The sequence below is a fragment of the Oncorhynchus mykiss genome, chromosome 17 (genome assembly GCF_057628025.1).
Source record: "Oncorhynchus mykiss isolate SJ-2025 chromosome 17, ASM5762802v1, whole genome shotgun sequence".
In the NCBI taxonomy this organism is placed as follows: Eukaryota; Metazoa; Chordata; class Actinopteri; order Salmoniformes; family Salmonidae; genus Oncorhynchus; species Oncorhynchus mykiss.
In genome coordinates this window covers 17,824,753-17,841,605 of record NC_143038.1, presented here as the reverse complement: position 1 = coordinate 17,841,605, position 16,853 = coordinate 17,824,753, and the positions used below count along the sequence as shown (strand labels likewise).

Below are 16,853 nucleotides of genomic sequence, written 5' to 3'. Positions count from 1 at the left end.
GGAAAATGATCCCTTTATTGTGTGTGTGTTGGGTGGGTGTCTGAGGAATGTTTTACTGCGTTTCAGCTTGCAGAGGTATCACCACCCTTCCCATGGCCACCTGGATCCTGTCTAGGGAAGAAAAAGAAGAATGACGTTATTACATGGCCTTCAAGAGCTACATGACTGCTGAGGTGACATTACGGACCCCTTATAGGGTTTGTGGCATTCCTTGTGTATTTGTTTCCCGTATGTTGCACTTTGTTTCTCCTTTGTACTTGTGACACTATTTGAGGTTTTAACGCCTATCTCTATTAGGTGTGACTGGCAACTGCAGTGGGTTGAATCCTACTAGTTCAGTGTTTCCCAACTCCAGGCAGGGGTAGAGTAGCCATTTTTTGTGGTAGCCCTGGAGAGGCACAGCTGATTGAAAGAGTTGAATCAGGTGCAACAACAACAACAAGTAGAACAACACCAATCAATGTGAAGAGTGGGACATCACAGTTGGGCCTTGTGTTCAACATAGCTCAGTATTTGAGTGTGTTTCCCGCGCATGTAAGTAAGTAGCTTTGATTTCTTCTTCCTCCATTGTTCCCTACAACGAACGCCCTGCCCTCCCCTTTGCAGCAGAGGCCAGGCAAAAGCGCGCGCTTTCTGTGCCACTGGCTTCAATCAGGTCCACCAAACGCAGATAATAAGAGCACCCGAGCACCGAAAATTACGTCATTAATTCACTTGAACTCAGCTAGCGAACACACGATGTCTGGAAGAGGTAAAGGCGGCAAGGGACTCGGAAAAGGAGGCGCTAAGCGTCACCGTAAGGTTCTCCGCGATAACATCCAGGGAATCACCAAGCCCGCCATTCGCCGTCTGGCTCGCCGTGGCGGCGTGAAGCGTATCTCCGGGCTGATCTACGAGGAGACCCGCGGTGTCCTGAAGGTGTTCCTTGAGAACGTGATCCGTGACGCCGTCACCTACACCGAACACGCCAAGAGGAAGACCGTTACGGCCATGGACGTGGTCTACGCTCTGAAACGCCAGGGACGCACCCTGTACGGTTTCGGCGGTTAAACGCACTCTTCTCGGAACGTCAACATCCCGACTTGAACCCAAAGGCTCTTTTAAGAGCCACCCACATCCGCTTCAAAAGGGTCAAATCCATTATCGTAGGAAACCATGAGCCACTCTTGAGTGGACAGGGAGGGAGTATTCGTGACAGGAGGCTATGTTCAGTGCAGGCTTTGCCTACAGTCGTATTAAACCATGAGCCACTCTTGAGTGGACAGGGAGGGAGTGTTCATGACAGGAGGGAGGCTATGTTCAGTGCAGGCTTTGCCTACAGTCGTATTAAACCATGAGCCACTCTTGAGTGGACAGGGAGGGAGTGTTCATGACAGGAGGGAGGCTATGTTCAGTGCAGGCTTTGCGTACAGTCGTATTACGAGACACCCGAAATAAAGGCACCACGGCTGGGAAATCCCCACCAAGTACCAAAAAGGGGAGCCTTATTTTTGGCCATTGTAGGACTTTTTTGGAAACACACCATTCCCCACCAGTGACAGAGCATAGGCTATGGTCTTTGTTAGGGAAGCAAGCCTCTGAGTGGAAGGCTCTTATGCGCGCTCAGCTCCACTGGGCAAATGGCAGGGGCGCCTATGAGAAAGCAGGGGTGTGTCCACGGCCGGCGAATTAGCTTAGCTTCGTCTTCATAAGAGGGAAAGGGCTCTCCACCCCCTCATTCGTTTGTGAGAAGCAGCGAGACATCAGCATCATGCCCGAGCCAGCAAAGTCCGCGCCCAAGAAGGGCTCCAAGAAAGCCGTCACCAAGACCGCAGGGAAAGGCGGCAAGAAACGCCGAAAGTCGAGGAAGGAGAGCTACGCCATTTACGTGTACAAAGTCCTGAAGCAGGTCCACCCCGATACCGGCATCTCCTCCAAGGCCATGGGAATCATGAACTCGTTCGTGAACGACATCTTCGAGCGTATCGCCGGAGAGTCGTCTCGCCTGGCCCACTACAACAAGCGTTCCACCATCACCTCCAGGGAGATCCAGACCGCAGTGCGCCTGCTGCTCCCCGGAGAGCTGGCCAAGCACGCAGTGTCCGAGGGCACCAAGGCCGTGACCAAGTACACCAGCTCCAAGTAAACAGCCCATTTGGAGTGCTGTAGTAACCCAAAGGCTCTTTTAAGAGCCACCCAACCTGTCAGTGAAAAAAGCAAATCCATATGTGTGTGTGTGTGTGTGGAGGACATGTCAAAAAGGGGGGAGAGGGAATAAATGATGCTGACATGAACAGGGTAGGAATGTGTGCATGGCAGTATAACACAGTGAGTGGGATTCCACTCGTGCTCCGATGACTGGAGCCTGTGTAACAGTATAACTTTAGGCCGAACCAGGGACCCTCTGCACACATCATCAACAACAGTCTCAGAGCAAGTGACGTCACCGATTGAAACTAGCCGTTTCACATCCCTTACACACACCTGTACAAGAGGGAGGAGGAGAGAGAAGAAGAGGCTCCAAATCTCTCTCTCTAGGCCTATATCAGGGCGGACAAGCACATGGGGCGCCAGCCTCCATAGCGCCGGCCGCACAGCCAGACACCAAGACCCACAGACACAAAGACCGGCACGAGTGAGTCACGCTGCGGAGTCAAGCGAGGAAGGACTGCGAGAAGGCCACAAGCCTATCTCTCTCTCTCTCTCTCTCTCTGACACGCTTTTGAAAGAGACACACAGACAGAGAGAGAGACTACCTAGCACAAGAAAACACACAGGCTCCAAATCCAACTAATAAACTCATACTAATAAAACATCACACACACACACACAAAGTGCAAGTAAGCATGTCGTTGGACAGTGTATTATTTCTCGTTTGCCTCCTGGACACATGACGAATACAACGTGAAACTAGTCTCAGCCAGGCCTCACAAGTGCATGTGTTTTAAGGTCCCCAAAAGAGCTCTCCTTTAAAACACCAAGGAGCACATCAGGGGACGCCAAACCATTTGATTCCCTTGCCAGACATCTCGGCTCACTCCACAATCAATGGTGCTCGCAATCGGATGCACTTTTAGGCCATTTAGGAGACAAATAGCACAGGAAAAGCAGTGCGCACCGCTCCACCCGACAGTCGAACGGTGAGGTTTTGAGCGAGTCGCAGCAAAATGCACGGGGCTTCTGCAGCCCACATGACTTTATTCTGAACGGACACAAGTCTGCTCGCTGGGCCGTTCGCTTTTGGGCCAAAAACGCGGCTCCGTCGGTGACTTTTGGCCCGATATTGGCGACCAGAAAACACAAGTGAAAGAGCATTTGGCCAGCCCGGAGAAGCCGAGCTGGGTGGCTTGAGTCTACATGGTTCTCATGTCGCGTTTAAGGCCAGCCCCCTGCACGGTGTGGAGCTTCAATAGCGCAGAGCAGCGTCTACAGCAAAGTACTCCTCCTCACAGACTACCGTAGTGTTGTAAGTGTGTGTGTTTACCGGACCGAACGACAGACATGGCAGAAGTCGCACCAGCACCCGCCGCCGCCGCGCCGGCCAAGGCACCCAAGAAGAAGGCAGCAGCCAAGCCCAAGAAAGCGGGACCCAGCGTAGGCGAGCTCATCGTCAAGGCGGTGTCCGCCTCCAAGGAGAGGAGCGGCGTGTCCCTGGCCGCGCTCAAGAAGTCTCTGGCGGCAGGCGGCTACGACGTGGAGAAGAACAACTCCCGTGTCAAGATCGCCGTCAAGAGCCTCGTCACCAAGGGCACCCTGGTCCAGACTAAGGGCACCGGTGCTTCCGGCTCCTTCAAGCTCAACAAGAAGGCCGTCGAGGCAAAGAAGCCCGCCAAGAAAGCCGCAGCCCCCAAAGCTAAGAAGGTGGCCGCCAAGAAGCCCGCCGCCGCCAAGAAGCCCAAGAAGGTAGCAGCCAAGAAGGCCGTGGCCGCAAAGAAGTCCCCCAAGAAGGCCAAGAAGCCCGCTACACCCAAAAAGGCCGCCAAGAGCCCAAAGAAGGTGAAGAAGCCCGCCGCAGCGGCCAAGAAAGCGGCCAAGAGCCCCAAGAAGGCTACCAAGGCAGCGAAGCCCAAAGCCGCCAAGCCCAAGGCGGCCAAGGCCAAGAAGGCAGCCCCCAAGAAGAAGTAAACCTATTACAAACAGTGTTCTTTCTACTCGACACATGTTGTTACCACAAAAGGCTCTTTTAAGAGCCACCCACCTCTTTCCATAAAAGCGCATGTCATTCCATTCCACCTACCTACCCGTGGTGCAAAAGAAATGAAATGAATGACTTTTACGCACCACATTTTGGAGTGGCTAAATGGCTTTACATTTGTCACTCAAGAGTGCAGCACCCTCACCAGTCAACATTGTTGTGATGTGTTAGAATTGGCATGTCACATTGATCCTGATAATAATAAGCATACATACTATAGTGGGTTGGACAGCAGCCATTTGTATTATGAGCCACTCTCGAATTGATTGATACATGTTTCAGTGATTTGAGTTGTCACTTTGGCGCTCCCGCCAACGTGAAAAAGTAACAAAAGTCGGAGGGAAACAGAGTAGCCTAGCCCTCGTCACTCTGCTGCCTGCCTGCCTGCGGGCGGGTGGGTGGGGGCGGGCTTAGGGCTGACTGCCTGTCTGTCTGTCCCTCCCTCACTCCAATTGGATAAGGCCACACCGGTCCGGTGGCCAATCGATGGCTTTTGTGGCGAGGTATAAGTAAGACTCTCGAGGTGGCCAGCGGCTCATTCAGACTTTCTGTGACATACTGAAGCTACCAATATGAGCGGAAGAGGCAAAACCGGAGGCAAGGCCAGGGCGAAGGCAAAGACACGTTCATCCCGTGCCGGGCTCCAGTTCCCCGTGGGCCGTGTGCACAGGCTGCTGCGTAAAGGCAACTACGCCGAGCGTGTGGGCGCTGGCGCACCAGTGTACCTGGCCGCAGTGCTCGAGTACCTGACTGCTGAGATCCTGGAGTTGGCCGGAAACGCTGCCCGTGACAACAAGAAGACTCGTATCATCCCCCGTCACCTGCAGCTGGCAGTCCGTAACGACGAGGAGCTGAACAAACTGCTTGGCGGCGTGACCATCGCGCAGGGTGGTGTTCTGCCCAACATCCAGGCAGTGCTGCTCCCCAAGAAGACTGAGAAGGCCGTCAAAGCCAAGTAAAATCGCTGGTGCGGCTGCAACTTGACTACTCAACCCCCAAAGGCTCTTTTAAGAGCCAACCACCTAGCTCAACAAAAGCGCAAAGTGTCCTTTCTATGCCTGGCCAATTATTTGGCGTGTTAGATACACACACATACAGACGGCACCGTATCAAGTGCCCACATGAGGCCTAAATGAAGGATAACAACTAGTAGGCTAGAATGAGAGCATTATTGCGCGTCAAGTGTAACGTTGCTCGCGGCCCTAACAAAAGACCCAAGCGCGCCTCGGCGAGGGTGGGGGTTGCATTTTGGGGCGGCACGGAGAGGCCGAGCCTCCCGTCCAATGGGCGGCGGAGGAGGCCTCCGCAACGGGCCAATCAGGGCGGTGCGGAGATGGTGACCAATGAGCAGACGCCGCTGCCGGCTTTATAAACTTCACATAGGCATTTTGAGGCTATACTCCGACTGTGAAAGAAGGAAGCTAGCTAGCGCCATGGCCAGAACCAAGCAAACCGCTCGCAAATCCACCGGTGGCAAAGCACCCAGGAAGCAGCTCGCCACCAAGGCTGCGCGCAAGAGCGCCCCGGCCACCGGCGGCGTGAAGAAGCCTCACCGTTACAGGCCCGGCACCGTGGCTCTTAGAGAGATCCGTCGTTACCAGAAGTCCACTGAGCTGCTGATCCGCAAACTGCCTTTCCAGCGCCTGGTGCGAGAAATTGCCCAGGACTTTAAGACCGACCTGCGCTTCCAGAGTTCCGCAGTGATGGCCCTGCAGGAGGCAAGCGAGGCTTACCTGGTCGGCCTGTTCGAGGACACCAACCTGTGCGCCATCCACGCCAAGAGGGTGACCATCATGCCCAAGGACATCCAGCTGGCCCGTCGTATTCGCGGAGAGCGCGCATAAACGATGACCTGATCTCCAAAATCCCCCAAAGGCTCTTTTAAGAGCCACCTCCATATTTCAGTCAAAAAGGCACAATTGTTCCATTTGTACACGCCCCTTTCCCACCGTGTATGTTCCCTGTTCTCGAGTCACTACAGACCGTGGTTCGATTCCAGGCTGTATCACCACCGGCCGTGATTGTAAATAAGAGTTGGTTCTTAACTGACTTGAGTCGTTTCAATAACGCTCTCTATATGTGATTAGATGTATGCCTAGAGTAGAAGAGGGGAAAAATACACTAGCAGTAATGAGTGATAGTAATGATATAGGGCAAAAAGTGTCAAAAATGGTCACTATGTAGCTAAGAACAACTGACTTTGAAAGTGCCGCTGATGAGATGGGAAAAGTTTACCGTGGAGCACGGAGGCCATCTAGTGGTTAAACGCTGGTACTGTCAGCGTGTGAGCACGTCATAGTGGCTCCCTATTGGTATTTGATCTTCAGGCCAGCGTTTCCCAAACTCGGTCCTCGGGTCCCCAAGTGGGGCACGTTGTGTTTTTTCGATTCCAATTGCTCTTGGAATGTAACATGCTAGAGTCTGTCTATTCCTTTGTGAAAATGGCCATTCAATGATTTCTGGCCCATGTGACATTCCTCGATGGCCCCAAAAATCCATGTTTTGATCCGATCATTACAACGTTAGCTGTGTGCACCCCATAATTCATGCGACTGACTAAGCTATTGAAAGTAAAATGATATATCTCTGTCCGGCGCAAGTGAAAGGTGGTCGAAAAAAAGTAGAGTAGAGTCGTGTGTCTTTGGCGTGATTTGAAGTCGACTTCTGATGTGGGATTTAGTTCATTTTTCCAAGAAGATTTGCTGAGGAATCGAAACCCCTTGACCAAATGATACGACAAAGTAAAGGCCCTAAATACAGGCTGCCAGTTAAATGCAGCAATGACACGGCTAAAGTGTGTCATCTCAGGACAAAAGAGCAGGAATTGTCTGCTGTTGCATCTTCACTCATGAGACAGGTAATAGCGGAGCTCCGTGGTGCTGAAAAAGACAGCGCCCCTGGCCATTTGCCAAGGCCTATTTCCCGTTGGAGGGATTTTTGACATGCTATAGGCACAGTTCAGTACACCCCTCATCCTGTAATTGGTCCCAGAATCATCCACTTGATTCCCGACCACCAACCGATTGTCGGGGTGCATTGGTGTAAAATGTGGTCGTCGAGATCAAGTTCTATAGGCTACATGGGGTACTGGCATCTGTACCTTTTTTTTTTTTTTAGCTACCTACACCAGTAGGGGAGCTTACAGATAAAGAGTGCACTAGGCTAGAGAGAAAAGTACCATTCCGTTTTTCATAAAGTAGGTCAATGTAACTTACTCTCTTTTGATACTTGAGAAACATAGATTCACATGACGTCCAAATCTGCAAGAGACAAAAGCAGCAGAAAATCAGCAGGTGAAGAAAAGGGTTAAGTGAATATGATTTAAGAGCAGTCAAATGAAGTAATAGTGACATAGATTGTAAGAAATGAAATGTACCATGTGAACATTGCATTGTGGCTTTAGAAGAGCATGTATTTGTAGATGAATGACAGATTAGCTTTGGTGACAAAGTAACTGTATAATTTGAGGTACTCTACATGAGCATGTGTTTGCCTATTTGATGATCTGTTGTAGTTAATGTTTGATTTTGAGCACATACTTGTTGTGAAAATTGCATCAGGTTGAGGGAGAAATGGTCTGTGTGGCCATTGTGAGTGGCACTTCTGATCCAGCAGGTGGTGTTAAGATCCCTCCCTATGTGGCTTTGAATGATGAGCCAGTGTTGGCAAAATGACTTGTGGTCCAGCGGGTGGCGGTGAAATGCCTCCCTATCTATATGACTTGCCCTATTCCTTTGACATTGTTCACTTGATTGGAGATGATTCCGGTCTTCTTCATGAGCACTCCTGCATGTCTTCCTTCCTGTCTTGCCATGTGGGTTCCACGGAGGTGTGTGTTTTTGTTAGATATCACTGGGCACATTCCTAACGTGGAGGTGGTTTGCATAGCTCATGTCATGTGGATATATAAAGTATTGTATTGTAAGGTATGTTAGTCTACGGACGGTCTGACATTGCTCGTCCATATATTGATGTATTCCAATTGCATTTGGGTGTATTGTGTGGAATGTTGGAACATGGTTAGATCTTACTGTGCTGTTGGAGCTAGTAACACAAGCATTTCCCGACATCTGCTAAACAGGTGTATGTATATCTCTCTAGTCACCCCCAAAACCAATTCTTTCTTTGGCCGCCTCTCCTTCCAGTTCTCTGCTGCCAATGACTGGAACGAACTACAAAAATCTCTGAAACTGGAAACACTTATCTCCCTCACTAGCTTTAAGCACCAACTGTCAGAGCAGCTCACAGATTACTGCACCTGTACATAGCCCACCTATAATTTAGGCCAAACAACTACCTCTTTCCCTACTGTATTTAATGAATTTATTTATTTTGCTCCTTTGCACCCCATTATTTTTATTTCTACTTTGCACATGTCTTCCATTGCAAATGTACCATTCCAGTGTTTTACTTGCTATATTGTATTTACTTTGCCACCATGGGCTTTTTTTGCCTTTACCTCCCTTATCTCACCTCATTTGCTCACATCGTATATAGACTTGTTTATACTGTATTATTGACTGTATGTTTGTTTTACTCCATGTGTAAGTCTGTGTCGTTGTATGTGTCGAACTGCTTTGCTTAATCTTGGCCAGGTCGCAATTGTAAATGAGAACTTGTTCTCAACTTGCCTACCTGGTGAAATAAATAAAAATAAAAATTTAAAAAAATGTGTCTATTTGATTAGGATTAGGACTTTTCCTCTATGTGTCGCACTTCCATTTCCACTTTATGTCCCCGTTAGGGAGCTGTCATTTATGCTGCAGGCTAATTACTACCAATGTCATTGTGGTCCAAGTTCAACTCCTAGCCTATAGGGTGTGGTAACAGGCCCTCTGTTATTTGTTGTTGTACTCTGCATGTGAAGTATCTGCACTGTAGCCTATAGAGGAACTAAGCCCTTGATAATAGGGGAACGCAAGCTGTTGAACACAAACTCCCAGTCCTATGATGTTGCTCTGTGAAGGAGGTTAGCTTTTCAGCATTCAATTCCTGGCAGCCTTCTTCGCCCTGGTTGATTTGTGAATGTGAGTGATTCGAGAATGTTTGGCTTGGGTATCCAAGGTGTTTGAGATTGTTGAGGACCAGTGTTCCGAGGGGCTGACTGTGACATCATAAAGCGGAATGTAGTTAGCGTGCTGTTTGAGGGATTCCAATTCAGTCCGTTGCGGCCTTCCAGGCAGTGCAGTTGTGCTTCAAGTGTGCTCTCTGTGTGATGACTTGTTGTGCCTACACGGAGTACAGCTACGAACGGACGTGACATTTGGGGTAAGCCTAAGCCTTTTCGTAACCTTAACCTATTTCTTCTAACTTGCTATGACAAAGTGCTTTGATGACACTAGCTGCATCCCAGCTAGTTGAACGCTTGTCAGTCATTCTCCTAAAAGGCAACCTCTGTTGCTCGATGTACTAAACCGAGGGCCGGCAGCCACTAAGTGCACGTAAGAGACAATTATGGCAACAATAAGTTGTAAGATGATACCTAGTCACATCTGAGATGTGAATCAACTGCACCGATTGGTCAATCGCCAGTATGTGCCCTTGGGCCTCATTTGTCCCCTTTGAAATGACCTGTTGAGATCATTCAATGCAACAGCTGAGGCTCTCTGGCCTATAAAGGATCCACCTCATACCACTATTTCCGTAATATAAGGCTATGTTATTGTTTTTTGAAAAAAGTACCATACAATATTTGCACATCCCTATCACCTCTGTACGCATAGGAAAATGATCCCTTTATTGTGTGTGTGTTGGGTGGGTGTCTGAGGAATGTTTTACTGCGTTTCAGCTTGCAGAGGTATCACCACCCTTCCCATGGCCACCTGGATCCTGTCTAGGGAAGAAAAAGAAGAATGACGTTATTACATGGCCTTCAAGAGCTACATGACTGCTGAGGTGACATTACGGACCCCTTATAGGGTTTGTGGCATTCCTTGTGTATTTGTTTCCCGTATGTTGCACTTTGTTTCTCCTTTGTACTTGTGACACTATTTGAGGTTTTAACGCCTATCTCTATTAGGTGTGACTGGCAACTGCAGTGGGTTGAATCCTACTAGTTCAGTGTTTCCCAACTCCAGGCAGGGGTAGAGTAGCCATTTTTTGTGGTAGCCCTGGAGAGGCACAGCTGATTGAAAGAGTTGAATCAGGTGCAACAACAACAACAAGTAGAACAACACCAATCAATGTGAAGAGTGGGACATCACAGTTGGGCCTTGTGTTCAACATAGCTCAGTATTTGAGTGTGTTTCCCGCGCATGTAAGTAAGTAGCTTTGATTTCTTCTTCCTCCATTGTTCCCTAGAACGAACGCCCTGCCCTCCCCTTTGCAGCAGAGGCCAGGCAAAAGCGCGCGCTTTCTGTGCCACTGGCTTCAATCAGGTCCACCAAACGCAGATAATAAGAGCACCCGAGCACCGAAAATTACGTCATTAATTCACTTGAACTCAGCTAGCGAACACACGATGTCTGGAAGAGGTAAAGGCGGCAAGGGACTCGGAAAAGGAGGCGCTAAGCGTCACCGTAAGGTTCTCCGCGATAACATCCAGGGAATCACCAAGCCCGCCATTCGCCGTCTGGCTCGCCGTGGCGGCGTGAAGCGTATCTCCGGGCTGATCTACGAGGAGACCCGCGGTGTCCTGAAGGTGTTCCTTGAGAACGTGATCCGTGACGCCGTCACCTACACCGAGCACGCCAAGAGGAAGACCGTTACGGCCATGGACGTGGTCTACGCTCTGAAACGCCAGGGACGCACCCTGTACGGTTTCGGCGGTTAAACGCACTCTTCTCGGAACGTCAACATCCCGACTTGAACCCAAGAAGCAAGCCTCTGAGTGGAAGGCTCTTATGCGCGCTCAGCTCCACTGGGCAAATGGCAGGGGCGCCTATGAGAAAGCAGGGGTGTGTCCACGGCCGGCGAATTAGCTTAGCTTCGTCTTCATAAGAGGGAAAGGGCTCTCCACCCCCTCATTCGTTTGTGAGAAGCAGCGAGACATCAGCATCATGCCCGAGCCAGCAAAGTCCGCGCCCAAGAAGGGCTCCAAGAAAGCCGTCACCAAGACCGCAGGGAAAGGCGGCAAGAAACGCCGAAAGTCGAGGAAGGAGAGCTACGCCATTTACGTGTACAAAGTCCTGAAGCAGGTCCACCCCGATACCGGCATCTCCTCCAAGGCCATGGGAATCATGAACTCGTTCGTGAACGACATCTTCGAGCGTATCGCCGGAGAGTCGTCTCGCCTGGCCCACTACAACAAGCGTTCCACCATCACCTCCAGGGAGATCCAGACCGCAGTGCGCCTGCTGCTCCCCGGAGAGCTGGCCAAGCACGCAGTGTCCGAGGGCACCAAGGCCGTGACCAAGTACACCAGCTCCAAGTAAACAGCCCATTTGGAGTGCTGTAGTAACCCAAAGGCTCTTTTAAGAGCCACCCAACCTGTCAGTGAAAAAAGCAAATCCATATGTGTGTGTGTGTGTGTGGAGGACATGTCAAAAAGGGGGGAGAGGGAATAAATGATGCTGACATGAACAGGGTAGGAATGTGTGCATGGCAGTATAACACAGTGAGTGGGATTCCACTCGTGCTCCGATGACTGGAGCCTGTGTAACAGTATAACTTTAGGCCGAACCAGGGACCCTCTGCACACATCATCAACAACAGTCTCAGAGCAAGTGACGTCACCGATTGAAACTAGCCGTTTCACATCCCTTACACACACCTGTACAAGAGGGAGGAGGAGAGAGAAGAAGAGGCTCCAAATCTCTCTCTCTAGGCCTATATCAGGGCGGACAAGCACATGGGGCGCCAGCCTCCATAGCGCCGGCCGCACAGCCAGACACCAAGACCCACAGACACAAAGACCGGCACGAGTGAGTCACGCTGCGGAGTCAAGCGAGGAAGGACTGCGAGAAGGCCACAAGCCTATCTCTCTCTCTCTCTCTCTCTCTCTCTCTCTCTCTCTGACACGCTTTTGAAAGAGACACACAGACAGAGAGAGAGACTACCTAGCACAAGAAAACACACAGGCTCCAAATCCAACTAATAAACTCATACTAATAAAACATCACACACACACACACAAAGTGCAAGTAAGCATGTCGTTGGACAGTGTATTATTTCTCGTTTGCCTCCTGGACACATGACGAATACAACGTGAAACTAGTCTCAGCCAGGCCTCACAAGTGCATGTGTTTTAAGGTCCCCAAAAGAGCTCTCCTTTAAAACACCAAGGAGCACATCAGGGGACGCCAAACCATTTGATTCCCTTGCCAGACATCTCGGCTCACTCCACAATCAATGGTGCTCGCAATCGGATGCACTTTTAGGCCATTTAGGAGACAAATAGCACAGGAAAAGCAGTGCGCACCGCTCCACCCGACAGTCGAACGGTGAGGTTTTGAGCGAGTCGCAGCAAAATGCACGGGGCTTCTGCAGCCCACATGACTTTATTCTGAACGGACACAAGTCTGCTCGCTGGGCCGTTCGCTTTTGGGCCAAAAACGCGGCTCCGTCGGTGACTTTTGGCCCGATATTGGCGACCAGAAAACACAAGTGAAAGAGCATTTGGCCAGCCCGGAGAAGCCGAGCTGGGTGGCTTGAGTCTACATGGTTCTCATGTCGCGTTTAAGGCCAGCCCCCTGCACGGTGTGGAGCTTCAATAGCGCAGAGCAGCGTCTACAGCAAAGTACTCCTCCTCACAGACTACCGTAGTGTTGTAAGTGTGTGTGTTTACCGGACCGAACGACAGACATGGCAGAAGTCGCACCAGCACCCGCCGCCGCCGCGCCGGCCAAGGCACCCAAGAAGAAGGCAGCAGCCAAGCCCAAGAAAGCGGGACCCAGCGTAGGCGAGCTCATCGTCAAGGCGGTGTCCGCCTCCAAGGAGAGGAGCGGCGTGTCCCTGGCCGCGCTCAAGAAGTCTCTGGCGGCAGGCGGCTACGACGTGGAGAAGAACAACTCCCGTGTCAAGATCGCCGTCAAGAGCCTCGTCACCAAGGGCACCCTGGTCCAGACTAAGGGCACCGGTGCTTCCGGCTCCTTCAAGCTCAACAAGAAGGCCGTCGAGGCAAAGAAGCCCGCCAAGAAAGCCGCAGCCCCCAAAGCTAAGAAGGTGGCCGCCAAGAAGCCCGCCGCCGCCAAGAAGCCCAAGAAGGTAGCAGCCAAGAAGGCCGTGGCCGCAAAGAAGTCCCCCAAGAAGGCCAAGAAGCCCGCTACACCCAAAAAGGCCGCCAAGAGCCCAAAGAAGGTGAAGAAGCCCGCCGCAGCGGCCAAGAAAGCGGCCAAGAGCCCCAAGAAGGCTACCAAGGCAGCGAAGCCCAAAGCCGCCAAGCCCAAGGCGGCCAAGGCCAAGAAGGCAGCCCCCAAGAAGAAGTAAACCTATTACAAACAGTGTTCTTTCTACTCGACACATGTTGTTACCACAAAAGGCTCTTTTAAGAGCCACCCACCTCTTTCCATAAAAGCGCATGTCATTCCATTCCACCTACCTACCCGTGGTGCAAAAGAAATGAAATGAATGACTTTTACGCACCACATTTTGGAGTGGCTAAATGGCTTTACATTTGTCACTCAAGAGTGCAGCACCCTCACCAGTCAACATTGTTGTGATGTGTTAGAATTGGCATGTCACATTGATCCTGATAATAATAAGCATACATACTATAGTGGGTTGGACAGCAGCCATTTGTATTATGAGCCACTCTCGAATTGATTGATACATGTTTCAGTGATTTGAGTTGTCACTTTGGCGCTCCCGCCAACGTGAAAAAGTAACAAAAGTCGGAGGGAAACAGAGTAGCCTAGCCCTCGTCACTCTGCTGCCTGCCTGCCTGCGGGCGGGTGGGTGGGGGCGGGCTTAGGGCTGACTGCCTGTCTGTCTGTCCCTCCCTCACTCCAATTGGATAAGGCCACACCGGTCCGGTGGCCAATCGATGGCTTTTGTGGCGAGGTATAAGTAAGACTCTCGAGGTGGCCAGCGGCTCATTCAGACTTTCTGTGACATACTGAAGCTACCAATATGAGCGGAAGAGGCAAAACCGGAGGCAAGGCCAGGGCGAAGGCAAAGACACGTTCATCCCGTGCCGGGCTCCAGTTCCCCGTGGGCCGTGTGCACAGGCTGCTGCGTAAAGGCAACTACGCCGAGCGTGTGGGCGCTGGCGCACCAGTGTACCTGGCCGCAGTGCTCGAGTACCTGACTGCTGAGATCCTGGAGTTGGCCGGAAACGCTGCCCGTGACAACAAGAAGACTCGTATCATCCCCCGTCACCTGCAGCTGGCAGTCCGTAACGACGAGGAGCTGAACAAACTGCTTGGCGGCGTGACCATCGCGCAGGGTGGTGTTCTGCCCAACATCCAGGCAGTGCTGCTCCCCAAGAAGACTGAGAAGGCCGTCAAAGCCAAGTAAAATCGCTGGTGCGGCTGCAACTTGACTACTCAACCCCCAAAGGCTCTTTTAAGAGCCAACCACCTAGCTCAACAAAAGCGCAAAGTGTCCTTTCTATGCCTGGCCAATTATTTGGCGTGTTAGATACACACACATATAGACGGCACCGTATCAAGTGCCCACATGAGGCCTAAATGAAGGATAACAACTAGTAGGCTAGAATGAGAGCATTATTGCGCGTCAAGTGTAACGTTGCTCGCGGCCCTAACAAAAGACCCAAGCGCGCCTCGGCGAGGGTGGGGGTTGCATTTTGGGGCGGCACGGAGAGGCCGAGCCTCCCGTCCAATGGGCGGCGGAGGAGGCCTCCGCAACGGGCCAATCAGGGCGGTGCGGAGATGGTGACCAATGAGCAGACGCCGCTGCCGGCTTTATAAACTTCACATAGGCATTTTGAGGCTATACTCCGACTGTGAAAGAAGGAAGCTAGCTAGCGCCATGGCCAGAACCAAGCAAACCGCTCGCAAATCCACCGGTGGCAAAGCACCCAGGAAGCAGCTCGCCACCAAGGCTGCGCGCAAGAGCGCCCCGGCCACCGGCGGCGTGAAGAAGCCTCACCGTTACAGGCCCGGCACCGTGGCTCTTAGAGAGATCCGTCGTTACCAGAAGTCCACTGAGCTGCTGATCCGCAAACTGCCTTTCCAGCGCCTGGTGCGAGAAATTGCCCAGGACTTTAAGACCGACCTGCGCTTCCAGAGTTCCGCAGTGATGGCCCTGCAGGAGGCAAGCGAGGCTTACCTGGTCGGCCTGTTCGAGGACACCAACCTGTGCGCCATCCACGCCAAGAGGGTGACCATCATGCCCAAGGACATCCAGCTGGCCCGTCGTATTCGCGGAGAGCGCGCATAAACGATGACCTGATCTCCAAAATCCCCCAAAGGCTCTTTTAAGAGCCACCTCCATATTTCAGTCAAAAAGGCACAATTGTTCCATTTGTACACGCCCCTTTCCCACCGTGTATGTTCCCTGTTCTCGAGTCACTACAGACCGTGGTTCGATTCCAGGCTGTATCACCACCGGCCGTGATTGTAAATAAGAGTTGGTTCTTAACTGACTTGAGTCGTTTCAATAACGCTCTCTATATGTGATTAGATGTATGCCTAGAGTAGAAGAGGGGGAAAAATACACTAGCAGTAATGAGTGATAGTAATGATATAGGGCAAAAAGTGTCAAAAATGGTCACTATGTAGCTAAGAACAACTGACTTTGAAAGTGCCGCTGATGAGATGGGAAAAGTTTACCGTGGAGCACGGAGGCCATCTAGTGGTTAAACGCTGGTACTGTCAGCGTGTGAGCACGTCATAGTGGCTCCCTATTGGTATTTGATCTTCAGGCCAGCGTTTCCCAAACTCGGTCCTCGGGTCCCCAAGTGGGGCACGTTGTGTTTTTTCGATTCCAATTGCTCTTGGAATGTAACATGCTAGAGTCTGTCTATTCCTTTGTGAAAATGGCCATTCAATGATTTCTGGCCCATGTGACATTCCTCGATGGCCCCAAAAATCCATGTTTTGATCCGATCATTACAACGTTAGCTGTGTGCACCCCATAATTCATGCGACTGACTAAGCTATTGAAAGTAAAATGATATATCTCTGTCCGGCGCAAGTGAAAGGTGGTCGAAAAAAAGTAGAGTAGAGTCGTGTGTCTTTGGCGTGATTTGAAGTCGACTTCTGATGTGGGATTTAGTTCATTTTTCCAAGAAGATTTGCTGAGGAATCGAAACCCCTTGACCAAATGATACGACAAAGTAAAGGCCCTAAATACAGGCTGCCAGTTAAATGCAGCAATGACACGGCTAAAGTGTGTCATCTCAGGACAAAAGAGCAGGAATTGTCTGCTGTTGCATCTTCACTCATGAGACAGGTAATAGCGGAGCTCCGTGGTGCTGAAAAAGACAGCGCCCCTGGCCATTTGCCAAGGCCTATTTCCCGTTGGAGGGATTTTTGACATGCTATAGGCACAGTTCAGTACACCCCTCATCCTGTAATTGGTCCCAGAATCATCCACTTGATTCCCGACCACCAACCGATTGTCGGGGTGCATTGGTGTAAAATGTGGTCGTCGAGATCAAGTTCTATAGGCTACATGGGGTACTGGCATCTGTACCTTTTTTTTTTTTTAGCTACCTACACCAGTAGGGGAGCTTACAGATAAAGAGTGCACTAGGCTAGAGAGAAAAGTACCATTCCGTTTTTCATAAAGTAGGTCAATGTAACTTACTCTCTTTTGATACTTGAGAAACATAGAT

General features: G+C 50.9%; 4 protein-coding genes across 4 annotated transcripts; all 4 read left to right on the top strand.

The window, feature by feature from the left end:
* The first annotated feature begins 714 nt into the window (after positions 1 to 714).
* LOC149975766 (histone H4) lies at positions 715 to 1,076 on the top strand. The gene has a single exon (XM_090206573.1). It carries the CDS (start codon positions 739 to 741, stop codon positions 1,048 to 1,050), a length of 312 nt encoding a protein of 103 aa, XP_090062699.1. The 5' UTR covers positions 715 to 738; the 3' UTR covers positions 1,051 to 1,076.
* A 3,670-nt stretch (positions 1,077 to 4,746) lies between these two features.
* On the top strand, positions 4,747 to 14,627 carry LOC118956080 (uncharacterized). Its single transcript, XM_090204252.1, has 3 exons — positions 4,747 to 5,129; positions 11,699 to 11,709; positions 14,175 to 14,627. Exons 1-3 carry the CDS (start codon positions 4,747 to 4,749, stop codon positions 14,567 to 14,569), a joined length of 789 nt encoding a protein of 262 aa, XP_090060378.1. The 3' UTR covers positions 14,570 to 14,627.
* Positions 5,169 to 6,048, top strand: LOC149975765 (histone H3-like). The gene has a single exon (XM_090204250.1). The coding sequence runs from the start codon at positions 5,518 to 5,520 to the stop codon at positions 6,016 to 6,018; it is 501 nt and encodes a 166-aa protein (XP_090060376.1). The 5' UTR covers positions 5,169 to 5,517; the 3' UTR covers positions 6,019 to 6,048.
* On the top strand, positions 8,041 to 10,982 carry LOC149975764 (histone H4). Its single transcript, XM_090204251.1, has one exon. It carries the CDS (start codon positions 10,635 to 10,637, stop codon positions 10,944 to 10,946), a length of 312 nt encoding a protein of 103 aa, XP_090060377.1. The 5' UTR covers positions 8,041 to 10,634; the 3' UTR covers positions 10,947 to 10,982.
* Positions 14,628 to 16,853: the final 2,226 nt, after the last annotated feature.